The 16,413-nt window shown below is 35.5% G+C and overlaps 1 protein-coding gene across 2 annotated transcripts; it reads left to right on the top strand.

Annotated features, from left to right (window-relative positions):
* The first annotated feature begins 459 nt into the window (after positions 1–459).
* LOC143603732 (large ribosomal subunit protein eL34-like) lies at positions 460–2,037 on the top strand. Of its 2 annotated transcripts, none has more exons than XM_077080447.1 (4): positions 460–582; positions 663–742; positions 1,609–1,702; positions 1,809–2,037. In XM_077080447.1, exons 1-4 carry the CDS (start codon positions 504–506, stop codon positions 1,847–1,849), a joined length of 294 nt encoding a protein of 97 aa, XP_076936562.1. In that variant the 5' UTR covers positions 460–503; the 3' UTR covers positions 1,850–2,037. The 2 variants fall into 2 exon arrangements, with proteins under 2 accessions (XP_076936562.1, XP_076936561.1); XM_077080446.1 differs by having other exon boundaries at positions 1,609–1,718.
* The last annotated feature ends 14,376 nt before the right edge of the window (positions 2,038–16,413 follow it).

The following is a 16,413-nucleotide window of genomic DNA, read 5'->3' as shown; positions in this document are numbered from 1 at the left end:
TCAGTAACACGCTCACAACAATATTCAGGATTAGCATGAACTATATATAAGTCTAATTATAGATTACTCATGAATAAAACAAGATAATGAATCAAACCATGTAGATTGATCTATGCGACGTCCCATATAAAATGTTTAGTTAAATTTCCTCACCATGGAATGATATATGTGTAACCCTATTTGAACAACACTTTTGTTATTTTTTTCATAAGTTCTGTCGTAAAATATAAAAAATGTATTTCACATGTCCAAAATTAATCTTGAACAATATTTATTACCTCTTTGATACACATCTTTTTCTAAACCAACAAGAAGAATAAATAATAAAAAAAACATTCATAAAACTAATATAATCTGAACCGTTGATAAGAATCACAAGGAGCCGTCAGATCTAGGGCACCATCAAACAAAACCCAATTTAACATCTTCCTTATCAAACCCTGAAGCCTCCTTCTTCCATTATCAATCATTCAATCAACCAACCAGCGGATCGGATCTGAAGAATGGTGCAGCGTCTGACTTACCGTAAACGCCACGGCTATGCCACCAAATCCAACCAGCACCGGGTCGTCAAAACCCCCGGTACATCCCTCTTCAGTTATCTAAACACATTATTATTATTATTATTATTGAAAATTGATTGGTTTGTGTTTGTAACATAGGTGGTAAGCTGGTTTACCAGACTACGAAGAAGAGAGCTAGTGGCCCTAAGTGTCCTGTTAACGGCAAGAGAATCCAAGGGGTAATCATATTATTATTATTATTATTGTTGTTGAATGTTTACATTAATGTTTTTTGTAGCTTAGGGTTTGTGAATGCTAGCAATAGAGTTGAGCATTTTGTTGTGTTTTCATGGCGGTTATCGATGGGTTTTAGATTTGGAATCAGATGCACATTTGATCAAAGTTAGGGGTGTAAACGAACTGAGCTTGGCTCGTTTTGACTAGGCTTGAGCTCGGCTTGTTTTGTCTCGTGCTCAACTTGTTTCAAGCTTTTTTTCTAAAGCTTGAGCTCATCCCGTCGTTTTTTCAAGCTCCGACTTGGCTCGTTTACTGTATAATAATTAAATTATGATTGTTTCTTTATTATATTTATATATTTTGAGAAAATCTTAAACAAGCCAAATCTTGGCTCGAGCTCCTTTCAAAGATTATTTGCATCCTCAAAGAGATGTGTTGTTTCCATTGTGACTTGGTCGTCAAAAGTGCAATGTGAAATTAATTAAGGTAAAATTTAAAATACACAAGGCTCGTTAAGGCATGACAAGCCTAAACACGCTTTTCATACAAGGCCTGAGCTCGAAAAGGCTTAGCTTTTCTTAAGCTTTTCATGAATCTGGTATCGACCAGCCTGCAAGCGGCTCGGCTTGTTTACATCCCTACATTCAATCAAAGTTAAGGATTGAAGGATGGTTAGTTTAATTAAGCAATTACTAATATTCAGTTACAGCAATTCGTTGCTTCTCATAATTTCAGTATTTTGATCAGCTAAAATAAAATTTTGAGAATCAAGCTATAGTGATTGTAGAACAAGTAGTGAAAATTGCACTTTTTATGATCCACAAGATTCTAAATTTTAATCAAATCTTTTTATTTTCATGGACTGCAGATTCCTCATTTGAGGCCTGCTGAATACAAAAGGTCCAGGCTTTCAAGGAACAGGAGGACTGTTAACCGTGCCTATGGCGGTGTGCTATCTGCTGGTGCAGTGCGCGAGAGGTTCGTAAAATATTTTCATCTGGGTCAAAATTGTCATGATATACCAGTTGGTTAATGTTAAACTTTGTATTATTGGGTTTTATTTTGCAGGATCATTCGAGCTTTCTTGGTTGAAGAACAAAAGATTGTGAAGAAGGTTTTGAAGCTTCAAAAGACTAAAGAAAAGCAAGGTGGAAAGAGTTAAGCAGGTTTGAAATTAGTAATGTGATTCAAAGAAATTTTGACTTCAATGCAATGATTATAAGATGTGAACTTATAGATTCTTGTGGGAGATATTAATCGGTTTTAAATTTCAATGACTTTGTTTTGTTTGATATTTTTTTTACCGGATCGGATTGGTAATCTATTTGGTGTGCTCGATATTGAATCAGATGAACCCTTGGTTTAAAATTAGAAACTTGTAACCACCCCCTTCAAGGGCTTGTTACATCATCATAATTTTCGATTTTGTCTTAGCTTTAACCAATCCACTTTTTTTTACTTATGAGCAATTAAATATATCGATAAGCATTTGGAAATGTTAAAAAAAACTCTGTTGACCTCTTCATTTCTTTTATGATATTTTAATAGTGAAAATGACTCATAATAGATATACAAAGGATTGATTGTTACAGTATGATTGTAATCTTTAATCTTGTAAATTAATACTTATGTAAAAGTTAACACTGGAACAATAGATGCTTTGACAACTAGATAAGTACACATTCAGAATTTAAAAGAAGGTTAATCATGTCTCTACTTTTTGATCACATGCCTCACAATGGGGTTGAGGCATATTGGTGGCGTGTTATTCATTCGAGCTAGAGGTGTACAAAAAACTGGTTTCACCCAAACCAAACTAAACCTCCAGTTCTAAGACCCTCTTTATAATCTATCAAACCGGTTTTAGAACCGAACTGGTTTGAGAAAAAAACGGTTTAAAACCGGACCGAACCGACCTGGACTAGGCCGGCTTATCTTGCTTCTAAACCGATTTATAAACTGAACCGGTTTGAGTCAAACGGATTTTGATCAGCCATTGACCGAACCGATTCGGTTTGGGTTTAAAACCAGTTTTGTACACTTCTAATTCGAGCACAAACCTATTCACAATAGTATGTTGTTTTTCCTATAGCTCTAAAAAATGACTATAATACATGTACTTTTATTCCATAAAAATAATTTAATCAAAGTATTTTTTTTATCATTATAAACTTTAGAAAAAAACGACCAAACCAAATCACAAAATTGAAATGGACAGTTTTCTCCAAAAACAAATCCAAAAATCCCTAACTCTGTATGTCTTCCTTTTATGCAGGTAAGACTTAAGAGTGTGAGACATAATAGAATATTTATTTATTTTAATCCTATATTTTATTGTATGCTATGATAATGATAAAACAAGTTGCCAAACAAAAACGATGTAGATCGTATATGTTTTTTCAAAAAGAAATAAATAAGTTATTATTATTTGAACGGCGGCGTATTCAGGTTTAGTGGCATACTGGCATGCCTCTTCATATCTCGGGTATATATACATATCTCATACGGAGTCAAGTACTTTGCAATCCCTCCCTCTTTTAAATTTAAGACACCTAAACCTTGACGTTTCAATGTAATGCACCCCTTCCAATTTACGTCCATATGGTTGATGTTACAAAAATTTGCATTTAGTCGTTTTTCCCTCTAAAATAAAAATTAACCAATTTTTACTTTTTTCGTTTGACTTAAAAAAATTGCATGCTCGACTCTTGACTTTTAGTTTGACATCTATGCTGACTTTTTTATGCTACACCTTTGAGGCTTTGACTATAAATACCCCTTTGACCCGATAGACTTCATTTTGAGCCGGTGATACCCATTTGACCCGATTGAATATGACTTGTAATTTGGCCCGGTTGACTCACTTGTAATTTGGCCTGATTTATTTTGACGTGTAATTTGGCCCGATTGACTTTGACCCGATAACTAGACCAACTTCAAACTTATAATTTATTCTTTTGGTATCAACTTCAAACAAAGGATTCACATGACGAAAACCCCAAAATACTCAAATTTACAATATAAATGGTAGGGGTTATAACTTTTTCCATTATGTATTTTTCCGATGACCTTTTCCAGCTACTTTTCTGGTGACTATTTTTTGACAACTTTTCCGCGGACTTTTTCCAATGAGGTGGTGGCGGTGGGTGGCGGTTGGCGGTGGGCGATGGAGTGTTGGCGGTGGATGATGTTAGACTGTTGGTCGCAAGAGATGAGTGAATATGTAAATGAGTTTTTGAGATTGAAAGTAAATGGGTTTTTGAGATTGAGAGTCGTGAACCAAAATACATTTATAGCCTACAAAGGAAAATCAAACTTCTTATTTGAACCCAACTGATAAAACGGAAGAACAAGTCAAAATCAAAAGTTAATTAAATAACAAGTGTTTTTATATGCGACAAAGACATTTAAAATAGGAGCTATCGTGTTAAAGTATCACTTGCGATAAATAAAAAAGGTTTTCAGGTTGGGTAAAAATGTTTTCTCAATTATGATGGGTTTTCTTATGATGGTGGGGACGCGGTTAGGTTTGATCCAGAAGCCACATATGGTATGGCATAATTTACACTACCAAATAACAAATCTCGATTTTCTAAGTTTGCTTATTTTTTTTGTTTATTTATTTATTTTAAAATGACTAATAAATTAATAAAGTTACCTGTATGGCTGTATAGATATACAAATTAGTTATTTGCTATTATACTTCTTATAATTCTTCAAAAAAGAAGTTATGGAAAACATTTTTAAAAATATAATCGAATCAACCTAAAGCACCTACTAGAGTATATCTGTTAATGTTATTTAATCACCATTTATTAGTTTTCTTAACTTGACTCGGTTTATTCCAACCAATACTTTGCCCCTAAAAAAATAATTTAATTGATCCATTATAGTGTTGATGTCATTTTATGGGATTGTAATTGTTTTACCTGACTTGACCCGACGCAAACTAACTCAAAAATAATGATGCCGGGTTATTAAAAATCCTACTACCGAAAAACAACGAACCCATAAAAAATTTTCTTAGCCCTGCCTCTGTTTCGTATTGCACCCCCCCCCCCCCCCCCCCCCACTAAAAAAAATATTTGTAGTGCAATTTTTTAGTGAAACCTGATTGCCTCCGTTAAAATTTTGGTTTAGCCTTCCTGTTATACAACCTAATGAATGGAATTGGTTGGTTTGTGTGTTCAATGGTTATTTTTTTAACCGGTAGATTATTCTTTTATCATTTATAAATAAACTCACATTCTCCATTAATTTTCTAGACACTGTTATTCTATAAATTTTATCAACTTATTACCATTTTTTTCCAAACCATCATTTAATGGAGCAACCAAATCCTGAACCGAGAATTAGGAGAGCACCACGAAGATGAAGCTATGAAGAAGAAGTAACGTTAGAAAATGCTTAGATCCATGTTTCCTAAGGCATGTACCGTGTGGACCAAGTGACCAACGAACTTTGTTTGTTTGTTTTTTTCGTGCAGAGCTCCAAGTGCGTTCGAAATGACAAAATATGGTGAGACAAATTAACGCCTGCGAGAACGACACATTTGAAGTCATAACAAAAGTTAAAAACCGATGGAATTTAAAGTAGTGTTTTTTATGCATTTTTTTAATTGAATAAAGTGTTATTTAATTATTTGTGTACTAGTTTGAGACCCATGTATTACACGGTTAATTAATGAAAATTTTAAACTTTAACCATTAAGTGAAATACAATCAACAAAAATGATCATATAATGTTAATAAAATTACAATTTACATTAAAATAACAGAAATTACATAACTAAGATAACACAAATATGTTACAAATAAGCATAACCTTCATTGTATACTACATTTGTGATTGTATTGGTCGGTATACACTGTTTATCAAAAATCAAAATCTTTAGTCTATGTCTGCTTGTAACTCTTGATAAGGTAACAAATAGGCCTTCTTATAACTCTTCTGTGTGACAAATAAAGTTCTTCAAGTGCATTCCAACCCTAATAAATGATAATGTATCCATGAAATCTACAGAAAAAGTATCATGCACATAAAATATCATACCTTTTAATTAAGTAATATGATGTCATTTGAGATTATTTGCTAATAAATGAATCGGTTATGATTTACATTTAATAAAAATATTGAATTCATATATTGAAATGACTTAAAGAATAAGGACCATATATTGAAATGGGTTGAAAAAAATGTAAGGATGACTATGAGATTGACAAGTGACAAGAATATGTAGTCTTTTATTAGAGACGGCGCTGGAAATTAGGGTTTTTTATTTGGGTTGAGTGTGTGTTATGAAAAGAAGGGGACAGAATAATAAAAGGATCCGGAAACTATTATTTGGACGGGTTGACTCGAAATAAAAACCATTTATTGAATATGAGTTAAAAAAGTGAGGAGTGATGAGCGCTTGACAAGTTACACAATAAAGTAGCATTTTATTAGAATAGTAAGATATTTATAATGAAGTCTATACATTTTTATTTATTTTTGTGTTTTTAAGTTTATAACCTATCTATTAGTTATTTTTAAATAAAAATTAAATCTTTTAAGATACTTAGGGTTGTGCCCCCGTCTCTTAGAGTATTTTAGAGTCAACGAGGTGACAATGCAAGATTAGTCGAATTTTATGGTAATTTGAAATTTTGAATAACGTTACGGTTGCACCCGATCACCCTAATATCTATAAAAAAATTTTTGAGGAAATTCTCAAAATGTTCTTTTGGAACATATAGAAACCCAAAATTGCCCTATATTTAATTATTATGATTAATTTTATTCATACTTAGTTTTTTTAACTTTTAAAATATAAAAATTTACAAAATTTTGAATATAATGTTGAGACATGTTTATTTTTATTTATATGGCGATATAAACTTTATTCAAAACTGACCCAGGTCAAATTTATATCAAAACATTCTTAGCTACTTGATTTTGAATAAAATTTATGTCAGCACGTAAATAAAATAAGCACATATCAACTTTATATGCAACATCTTATAAAAGTTGATATCTCAAAAGTTATAAAAAACCAAAATATAACCTAAATTAATTGTACTAACATAATATTAAAATAAAACATAAAAACATAGTTTAAACTATTGAACCTAGAGGAGAATTCGGCGTCAACGACGAAATAAGATCGACGGGGTGACGAGATTCATTTCAAACAAGTCGTCCCCAATGACGGATTAGTGTCGGTACCTCTTAATTTGCAACAAAACGGGGTTCGATGGTGGTGGGTGGTGATCGATGGTAGTGGCGGGCGGTGGGTGGGTGGGTGGTGGGGGTGGATGGTGGTGGTGGCGAACGGTGGGTGGTGGTGGTGGTAGAATCTCGTCTTTTAAGACGAGATTTGAAAATCTCTTTTTCCTAGAATTTGAAAATATGAACGGAAAATGTAGGAAACATAAAAAAACAGTCTTTCAAGACGGTTTTTTGAGAAAAAAAAGTTTAGTAGAAATTTGAACTTTTACTCCAAGATTTCAAAATTATTTGGACTTTCTCTTTATTATTTTCCCAAATCTGGTCTCCTCCCTAACCTACTCTCTCTATATTATTATCTTTTCCCAATGCGTCCGAAAAGTCCAAATTCTAAAAATTTTGAGGAAAAAAGGGCTATTTTAGGCTTTCTCTCTTTAAAAGAGGCTATTTTGGAATTTTTCTTGTATTATTATGGTGTCGTCGGGTTCGACTATGGTGGTGTGTTGGTGGTCGCCACTGGTGGTCACGGTCGTCTCCCAAGATAGCATAAGATGGTGATACGATCAAGTTCAAATGGCCCCGTCCAACCGGGTAATTAAAAGACCTCTTCATTATGAATATTAAAATCAAAGATATGGAAGGATCTCTATCAAGATTATCAACAATTTACTTTTCTTTTGCTGCAAGTTATATTTGAATTTCAAATCGTTTCTTAGTTTATTTTATTTTCCTTGTTGTCTATATATATACTAGTTTTAGAGCCCGTGTTACACACGAGATAATTCAAATTATAAGTAAAACAAATTATTACATAGCGTATATATAAAAAAAATGTATTACATCTATGTTTGTATCTATACAATGTGTACATAAATTGATTTTATTTATATCACAAAATGGTTTTTTAAATGAACTTAATAAAAAAATGCTCATGCAAAATCGTACCCGAGAATGCTTCTTTTTATTGAAAAATTCATTCTCGGTGTCGTATATGTATAATTGAAAGAATTTTGGTTATGATCCAATTTCGAAAATAAAACTTATCATACGATAGTAGTTCTAACCACTTAGCTTAAATACAAAAGAGGCGTTACTTTTATTGATATATTTATTAATTTACCACTCATAAAAGAAAAGTAGGTCGTTAAATTGTAACAATGGATGTTTTTCAAGAACTATGTTTTTCTGAGCTACACCATAAAAAGATATTGATAAGTTTCAGATGGCTTATCGACTTTGTTATAATAACAACATAAAAAATAACATGTTAACCCATTCAATTTTGTGAATATTTTGTTTCATTTGAGCATAGTTTTGCATGACATGCTTCCCATACAACGTTCTGATCACCATTGAAGGAAAAATTAATGTTGACATAAACATTTGAATTTGATAAAAGTTAGAAGCATTGATAGGCCTGGGGGTGGCATGTCGAAAGTGTTCGCATTCTTTTCTTAAGTTTTAATAGTTTAGGGAAAAATAGACAATTTGCCAAATCCCGAACCTTTTGATTATTTCAAAAAATGCACTTAAAAATATACTTGAAACCCGAATCATGTTTAAAATTATAACTTTCATACTTTTGACATTTTAAAGTCAACACTTTGAATCCATAACAAATTTGACGATAAATCTATTTTGCATTCTCAAACTTTTAAAAATACTCAAAATTTTCATTTTTAACCCTTAACAAATTTTGACTTAAATGTAGTTAATTTGTACCAAACAATCTATTTACCAACTTTTGACCCATAAAATCAAATTTAACTTCCACAAAAAACCCGAAACAATTTTCATTTGAGAAACATGATTTGTTGTTGATATTTGGAATTCACCAAGTATTTTGAAATTCATAGTAAAATAGTATGTTAATATTTATATTTATAAAAATAAATAGATATTAAATAAATATAGTGTAAAAGAAAAGTGAATAATTATTGATTTATTACATATATTAGGGTGTATTAGTTTTGAAGGGAAAAAATTATGAGAATTAACCAAAACATGATAAGTGTCCCAATTTATTTTACTTTATTAGAATAGGCAGATATATTGTGAACTTTTGTTATGTTTTAATCAGAGAATAATTATTTAGTTTTTTTTCTTCTTTATCTTGTGTTCTTGTGAGATTTATGGTTGTCTCGAATAAACCGTATCAGATGGGCACGGTATAAAGATGACTAAAAGAGTTTGTTCGTGAGGTGTTATGGGCTGAAAAAGAAGACAGTTAAAAACCATCCCGGCAACGAGAACATGGTAAAAGTTCTTGAAGCGGACGGTTTTTGTATGACACAAAACATGCCGAATGGATTTGCTTCAAAATATGTTGGGGATGCCTAATTGTGAACACGTGACTGGTTTTCCTTAGCTCACAAACTCATTGGTGCGAATACCAATTTGTAGGAGCGGACGAGTTTGATAGGGATATTTTCAAAATCTTTAGAAAATGGGGGACATTTTGAGTTTATAACTTTATTTCTCTTCTAAAAAGATATTTTGAGAATTTTCCAATAACTTTTTAATAAAATAGGAATATCATAAAATATTAAAACATACGGTAAAAATTAACATAAATAAATGTAAGTTGCAGGCTCCAATCACATACGTCCTGCACGCATACCATCTATAACAAAAAAAGACAAATCACCTTCCATTTCCATTTATAGGCCCACAAAACATTCTTTAAGAAATCTGTGACTGTCACCTTCTCTATTTGTAGACCAAATTTCCACACCACTCACAACATAGTGGTGCACTCTTAATTTTTTTCTATTTTATTATTATTATTATTATTATTATTATTATTATTATTATTATTATTATTATTATTATTACTATTGTGGACTAGCAAAAGCAAACAATTCATTAAAAAAGCATAAGTGCAACAGAGATTCACAAAAGAACATGACAAAGAACATATTTTCGGAAAGAAAACGGAGCAGCAATCCTGCCAAAAGCAGATAAGCTTGCTTGTAGACAAAGACGATTTACTTACTCTAAAACATTAATAACTTCTATCTTTTTAACAGCAAATGCGTAAGACACCTGGGACCAAACTGATAAATTACCCTAAAGTCTGAAAATAGAACGTAAAAGCCAGGCCTACTCGTCCAACAAAAAAACCCACAACTACAAAATCGAACCCCCAGTTCAACCTAGAGCAAATTGTCCAAGATGAGACTCCAACTCATTACCACCTTTGGAGCAATTCAAAGTATGTTTGGTATGAGTAATGGAATGGACGAGATAATGGTAGATTCGTAGCTTTGTCTTATTATTATTATTAATTAATCATGCTCTTAACTTTTTTAATTAAACTTCTTGTTTGGGGGAGGAGACATCGTAGGTTCCTAAACCAGATCTAACAACTCATTCTTGAACCAATCTCACCTACTAGCTAGCGGAAATCACTAGTAGAGAACAACAATCTAGGATCTTGAAGAGTTTGGTTAATTCCCGAAATGGAAAGAAAGAGAGAGTAAAGAGGGAGTTGGTGAAAGGATAAGGTAAAAGATTTGCAAAAGGTTATGTTATGCATGAAGGCTTGCATTATTTATAGTGCAAGCTCCATGCACCAATTCTAACATTATTTACGGTCCATTGGGCTCAAAGTTACAAGGCATCGTGCCCAAATATAACAAACCAGAAAGTTAGTAAACTCAACGTTAATCAGTAAGAAATAATACAAAAGACTATCATACAAAACAGGGCCCAACAAACATCTCATAATTGGTCGTGTATGATTCATTGGCGGAATATATTAGATTATTAGATAGTTTCTACTATCTTTTTAGAATGTCCTATTTAGAGGTGCACAAAAAACCCGAACCCGGAACCGGACCCGGAAAAAAAATACCCGGAACCGGTTTTTTTAATACCCGGGTTTTTGGTTCCCGAACCCGTACCCGACCTTACCCGTAGGGTACAGATAGGGTATGCATTTCAGTACCAAAACCCGTACCCGTAACTGGACCCGATTAATACCCGATAACCGGAACCGGGTTTTTAAAATACCCGATTTATATCCAAATTACCTGAAAATACCAGAAAAATACCTAAAAAATACCCGAAAATACTCCTAAAAAGTGCAACCTCTTAAAAAATCCAATCTATACCCGAAAAATACCCAGAAAAAAACCCAAAAAACCCTGAAAATATGGTTTACTAAATACCCGGAAATAGGGTATTCAAACACCCTGTTTTAGAATACCCGGTTCTGTACCGGACCCGAACCCGATGTATAGGGTATGGTTTTTAGAGATAATACCCGGACCCAAACCCGACCCGGTTATTGCCAATACCCGATTTTTCAATACCCGGTCATACCCGAACCTGGTTCCTAAGTTGAAGAAAGTTTCAAAATAAATTGCTATAATCATCATTTAATGAGTGATAAAGACAATTAATTGTTTCATTGTTATTTTTTAAAATTTTGAGACTTTGCTATTTTATTTTATTTTTTTTGGAATTTGGGAAATAATTTATGAATGTTTGGACCGGATGCATGGATGTTTGGATTGAAATTGGGGTTTAAGTCACGAGGTTTGGATTATATTGTTGATTTATTAAACACGCGTTTTTAAAAAATTATAATCATATCTCATTGTTATATTCAGATTTTTAGCATTTTATATGTTGTGTACTTAAGTATTTTATAATTTCAATAAAAATAGTTTTATAACACACAACTTATGTTATAACATCTACATGTTTACGCTTCATAGTTCACAACATATGAATTCAGTAGATGATGAAGTTTTAATTAATTTGTCTTTTTTGTTTCATGGTATAAGTTAGAAATATGTTGGATAACTTAAATTATGTTTTAAATTGTTATTTTTTCTATTTGTCTTTTGTAAGTTGGGTTCTTTTAATTAAAATAACAATGTGATGCCTTATCTTATCTTACTATACTATTAAAGCAATACAAGGTTTTCACATGGAATTCAACTAGCATATCCACATAGGTTTCCAACTCATCAATTTTCCATTTATATAATTTCTACATGTTAATTTGAACATTAATTTTAAATATTAACTCTTAAGTTGAAGAAAGTTTCAAAATAAATTGTTATAATCTGTAGGTCCCAACGTGGCTGGATCTAACAATGTTTCTTGGATCAACCGAGCTTAGTGCTAGCGGAAATCACACTAAACCACCTAAGAGGTCTCGGATCTTGAGAAGTTTATTTTCGGGTTTAGAGAGAGAGAGAGAGAGAGAGAAGAGAGAGAGACGAGAGAACTAGTGAGAGAGAGAATATGTATAAGTTAAAAGTTTTGCAAAAAGGTTGTTTTTCTCATGACATGCTCCCTATTTATAGAGGAGCATGCATGAGAAATCTATCATTATCAAATGCCTAATGGGCTTGATTACATTATTTTCCTTGGGCTTAAAACATACACATACAACAATAAAGCCCAAAACATACAAAAGTTCAATACAAAAGACTTATATAACAAAATGGGACCTAACAATCTCCTTCTAGTCTTTAGTATTGAAATCCGTTGGTGTCGTATATAAGACATTCATCCTCAGTCAGTGGAAGTTCAACAAGTCTTCGGACGAACTTGTTGAAGGCTTCAACTATCCGGTCGGTGTTCTGACGACCGATGTCCTCGACGGTTCTAAGCTGCGAGTTGTAGAGCTTTTTCACATCCTCCATGTGTAGTCCCATCAGCTCATGCTCATCAAACACTCGAATCTCGTGCATGTCACGGCAGTGGATGACGACCTCACCGGTAGTATTATCAAACTCCCAACCAATGAAGTCTCGGAGAGTGTTGGGTAAGAAGGGCTCGCCATGATATATCTCGTGACAGTCTTTTGGCGCCCTATATCTCCACATTGTACGTGGCTCTCCGGTGGCTGGGTCTATTTCAAGTGGGTTCTTGAACTGTCGACCCTTGTTTACCTCAAAATCCTTGTATCCCACCTTTGATTGATTATGCAGATAAGTCTTGACCCAACCCTCTAACGTATCCTCATACTCACCACGGCCTAGAGCTTTTCGAAGATAGTTGATGTCGAGCTCTGGTAAGGACTTCAGCTCGTGGTGGTTGAGATAGATTAGGTCTCCGCTATATCTTCTTATAGCCCAACAGCTGTTCTCATTATCATACTTTGCGTAAACAAATGGTGAATCGTCATGATAAGGGTAGTTGAGCACGCGGGCACAGGCATGGCTTGACACAATGTGAGTCTTTCTTTTCTTCTTTGGTAGTTCATGTGTCAAGCCTACGGCTGGAACGGAGACGGGTTCTGTTGCAGGGGCCTCTGAAGCTTGAGCTGGTGGCGTGTCAGGATTCGGCGAGTAGTTTATGTAGTCGTCAGTTGTATCTACTGCCTCCTCCGTTTCTGCAATTAAGTCCCCCAAGCTCTTCCCAGCTTCAATAAAATCATCCATCATCCCTGTAACATTACCTGCAAAGACATCTTCAAGAAATAACTCTTTATACATATCTGCAATCTTTGAGTCTGCTTTCCTGACTTTGCTGGCAGAGTCGTGTGCAGTAGGGTCTTGTACATGTTCTTGATCATGTGGAGGTGATTGAGTGTTAACTCCACCTCCACATCCTGCTACACCGGCTCCTCCGTCTCCGCTATTACCGCCACCATTATTGTCATCATCATCATCTTCATCAAAGCTATCATAGACGTTGTCGTCTTCGTCCTCGTCTTCATTATCTTCACCATCTTCATCATCTCCGTCATCTCCATCATCACCACCAGCTTGGACCTGAGGTTGTACAACATGTTCAGGACCCAAGCTGGTACTAACACCACTAACGGCTTGGCCACCCTGTTGTACGATCCTACCAACAGTTGCCTCGCCTTCCGATGCAGCAACCCTTTCAGCTCGCACGACCACACACGGACCTGCGGTGGGTTGAGATCCACCAGTCTGAGAAGTTTCACCAGACCTTCTCCAACTCTTGAAAACTGTATCAAGTCTGTCCTCCAGGCCATGAAATTCATCTTCGTGCATGCCCATCAAATCAGAGGCAGCTTGATACTTGCTTCCCAGATCTTCGTTCGTCTTTAGCTGTTGCTCATTGAGACGATCATGCTCCATGACCTTAGCTTGAACGACCTCCAACTCAGTTTGAAATTTAGCATTATCAGTAGCCAGGTTGTCAAGAGAGGCAGATGATACTGACCGACTTTCTAACATGGAGACTCTTGAGTTTGTAGCCTCTTTCTCAACATCCCACTTTGTAGTGACATTCTCAATCATCTTCTTCAAGCTTTCTTCAAAAGCATTGGCAGCCGGTAAGTTCCTCTCTAGTGTAGTCACTCTATTACCAATCCTAGAGTGGTCTGCCCTCAGATTAGCGTTTTCAGAAGACTTATGATTCATCAGCACAAGTAGATTCTGGATTCGGGTGTGGAGAGTGTTGATTAGGAGGCGTTGACTTTCAATTTTAGCCTCATTCAATTCCTTTTCCTCCTCCAAAGCCTGAACCCTTTCCCTCAACTGCTTTTTCTCCTTCTCGTCCTCAATCCCCTTTTTCTTCATGTCATTAATAAACGTGAGGAGTACCATCTCGTGTTCAGCCCTTTTGGCGTTTGATTCCTCCAGTGCGACGATCCTATCGAGGATAGGATCGGCGTACATCGGAGGTGTCAGAGACTTCCCTTTGGTGATGGGTTTTGTTGAGAACATTGTGGAAGGTGGGGTCACGGACATAGTGGGTGGTGAGGTGATTTGGAAAGGCACGGTGATGGATTGGGTAGGTGTTGGTGAGGTTGTGGAGGTAGGTGGTGTTGAGATGAGTGGTGATTGGGTTGGTATAGGTGAAGTTGTGACGGTGGGTGTTTTTGAGAATATGGAGGTGTATGGTATGGGTTCCAGGTTTAAGGCTGGTGGAGGTTTTGTAGGTGGTGAGGTGATAACGGTTTGGATCCAAAGGCTAGTGGTTTGTATTGGTGAGCTAAATATGGATGATGTGAATATTAAGGAGGATGTAGGCTCAGTGGGAGGTTGTGTGGGTGGTGTTGTGGTTTGGGATGGCTTGGGCTCGGTTTGGGTTGGTTGTTCGGGTGGAGTTGTAGGTTATGGCTGTGATTGTGGTGGTGAGGGTGGTATTGGTGGTAGGAAGGTTGATATAGGTTGGTCCATTTGTAATGATTCGGGTGAGTCATGAAGCATGGTTTTGGTTTTCTTGGCTTTGCCTTTCTTTCTGGATTTGGGTTTCTTATAGGCTGGAATTTGGATCTTGCCTACGTCTAGGTCTTTAAGTACCTTGGCTAAGGTTTCTTTGGTGACTACGGGTGGTTCAGAGGTGGAAGAAGGCTTACCTTTTGTGGGAAGCTTGACAATGAGCTTGGAGGACTTCTGGGAGTCTCCAAGCTTCCTTAGACGCTTCAAGGGAGGTTGATCTTCTTCTTTCTCCTCCACTTCAATAACCTTCTCCTTCCCCGAAGCACTACCAACAGAAGGCTTGTCAGTAGCCTTCCTCTTCAAGTCATGCTTAGCCTTTGTTCTATCCTCAAGTGGCTCATCTGATGAGTCAGCTGGTTCTGCTTCAACCTCAGGCTCAGATCCAACCATCTCTCCACTTTCAACAGAAGCCTCATCTCCAGCAGGCTCTGTTTCCTCAAACAACACAAACTTAGGACCCGGTCGTGGTCCCTCATACTGATTCCCTTTCCCTTTGGTGCTCAACAACACACCAAAGATTGACAACTTGATGTCGTTCACATGATAGGGCTCTGGCAATGACTTCTTGTCTTTGGCTTTCTTGTGTGGTGGCCTGGGTACCTCGGGCAACATATCATCGATTAGCATCTGTACAAACCTCGGATACATGAGCCATGTAGTGTCATTCTTTGCATTTGCAAACATGCACAAGAATATCCTTCTCGAATAGTTGAACTTTTCCCGTGTTGTCAAGGCATACATAATCCGTACCCAATCGACTCTCATGCTGTCAAAACCACCGCGTATGTCAGCAAAACAATGAGTCACGATATGGAAGAGAAACCTCCAATATGGTGGAAGGTGTTTCTTCTCCAAGCTCTTCCACTCGGTGTCATAACCCATCTGTGTCACAAAATCTTCCAACTTTGTCCTGTCACCATTTTCATATGTATAATCTAGCTCGTTTGCAATCTTTAACACCCGTCTTATATCACCTTCAGTTATTGTCAACTCCTTCCTAGCCACTTTTGTAGTAAACGACAAAGCATCATCAGCAACCTTTGCAAACGCCTAGAAATCCAACACCCATTTAAATTAAATTCCTGGGTTGGCAGTGATAGCATGTACTAGGGATGATTGCTTTAGTCCCTTGATCATGGATGTGAAAACCTTGTCAGCTTTGGTCTTGGGAAGCCTGAGTGCACAGAATTGATTATGACCCTGAAATCAATCATTTAGATCATGAGAATCATCATTAAATGGAGTTAAACAAGATAAGCCATATACATATGTCACAAGTATTTACCAGTTACTTAATGTAATTT

The sequence above is a fragment of the Bidens hawaiensis genome, unplaced genomic scaffold, assembly GCF_021521415.1.
Source record: "Bidens hawaiensis isolate Kalapana, Puna unplaced genomic scaffold, B.hawaiensis_p1.1 tig00062559_1, whole genome shotgun sequence".
NCBI lineage: Eukaryota > Viridiplantae > Streptophyta > Magnoliopsida > Asterales > Asteraceae > Bidens > Bidens hawaiensis.
The sequence above is the reverse complement of the archived record's forward strand: the minus strand, read 5'-3'. Positions and strand labels throughout refer to the sequence as shown.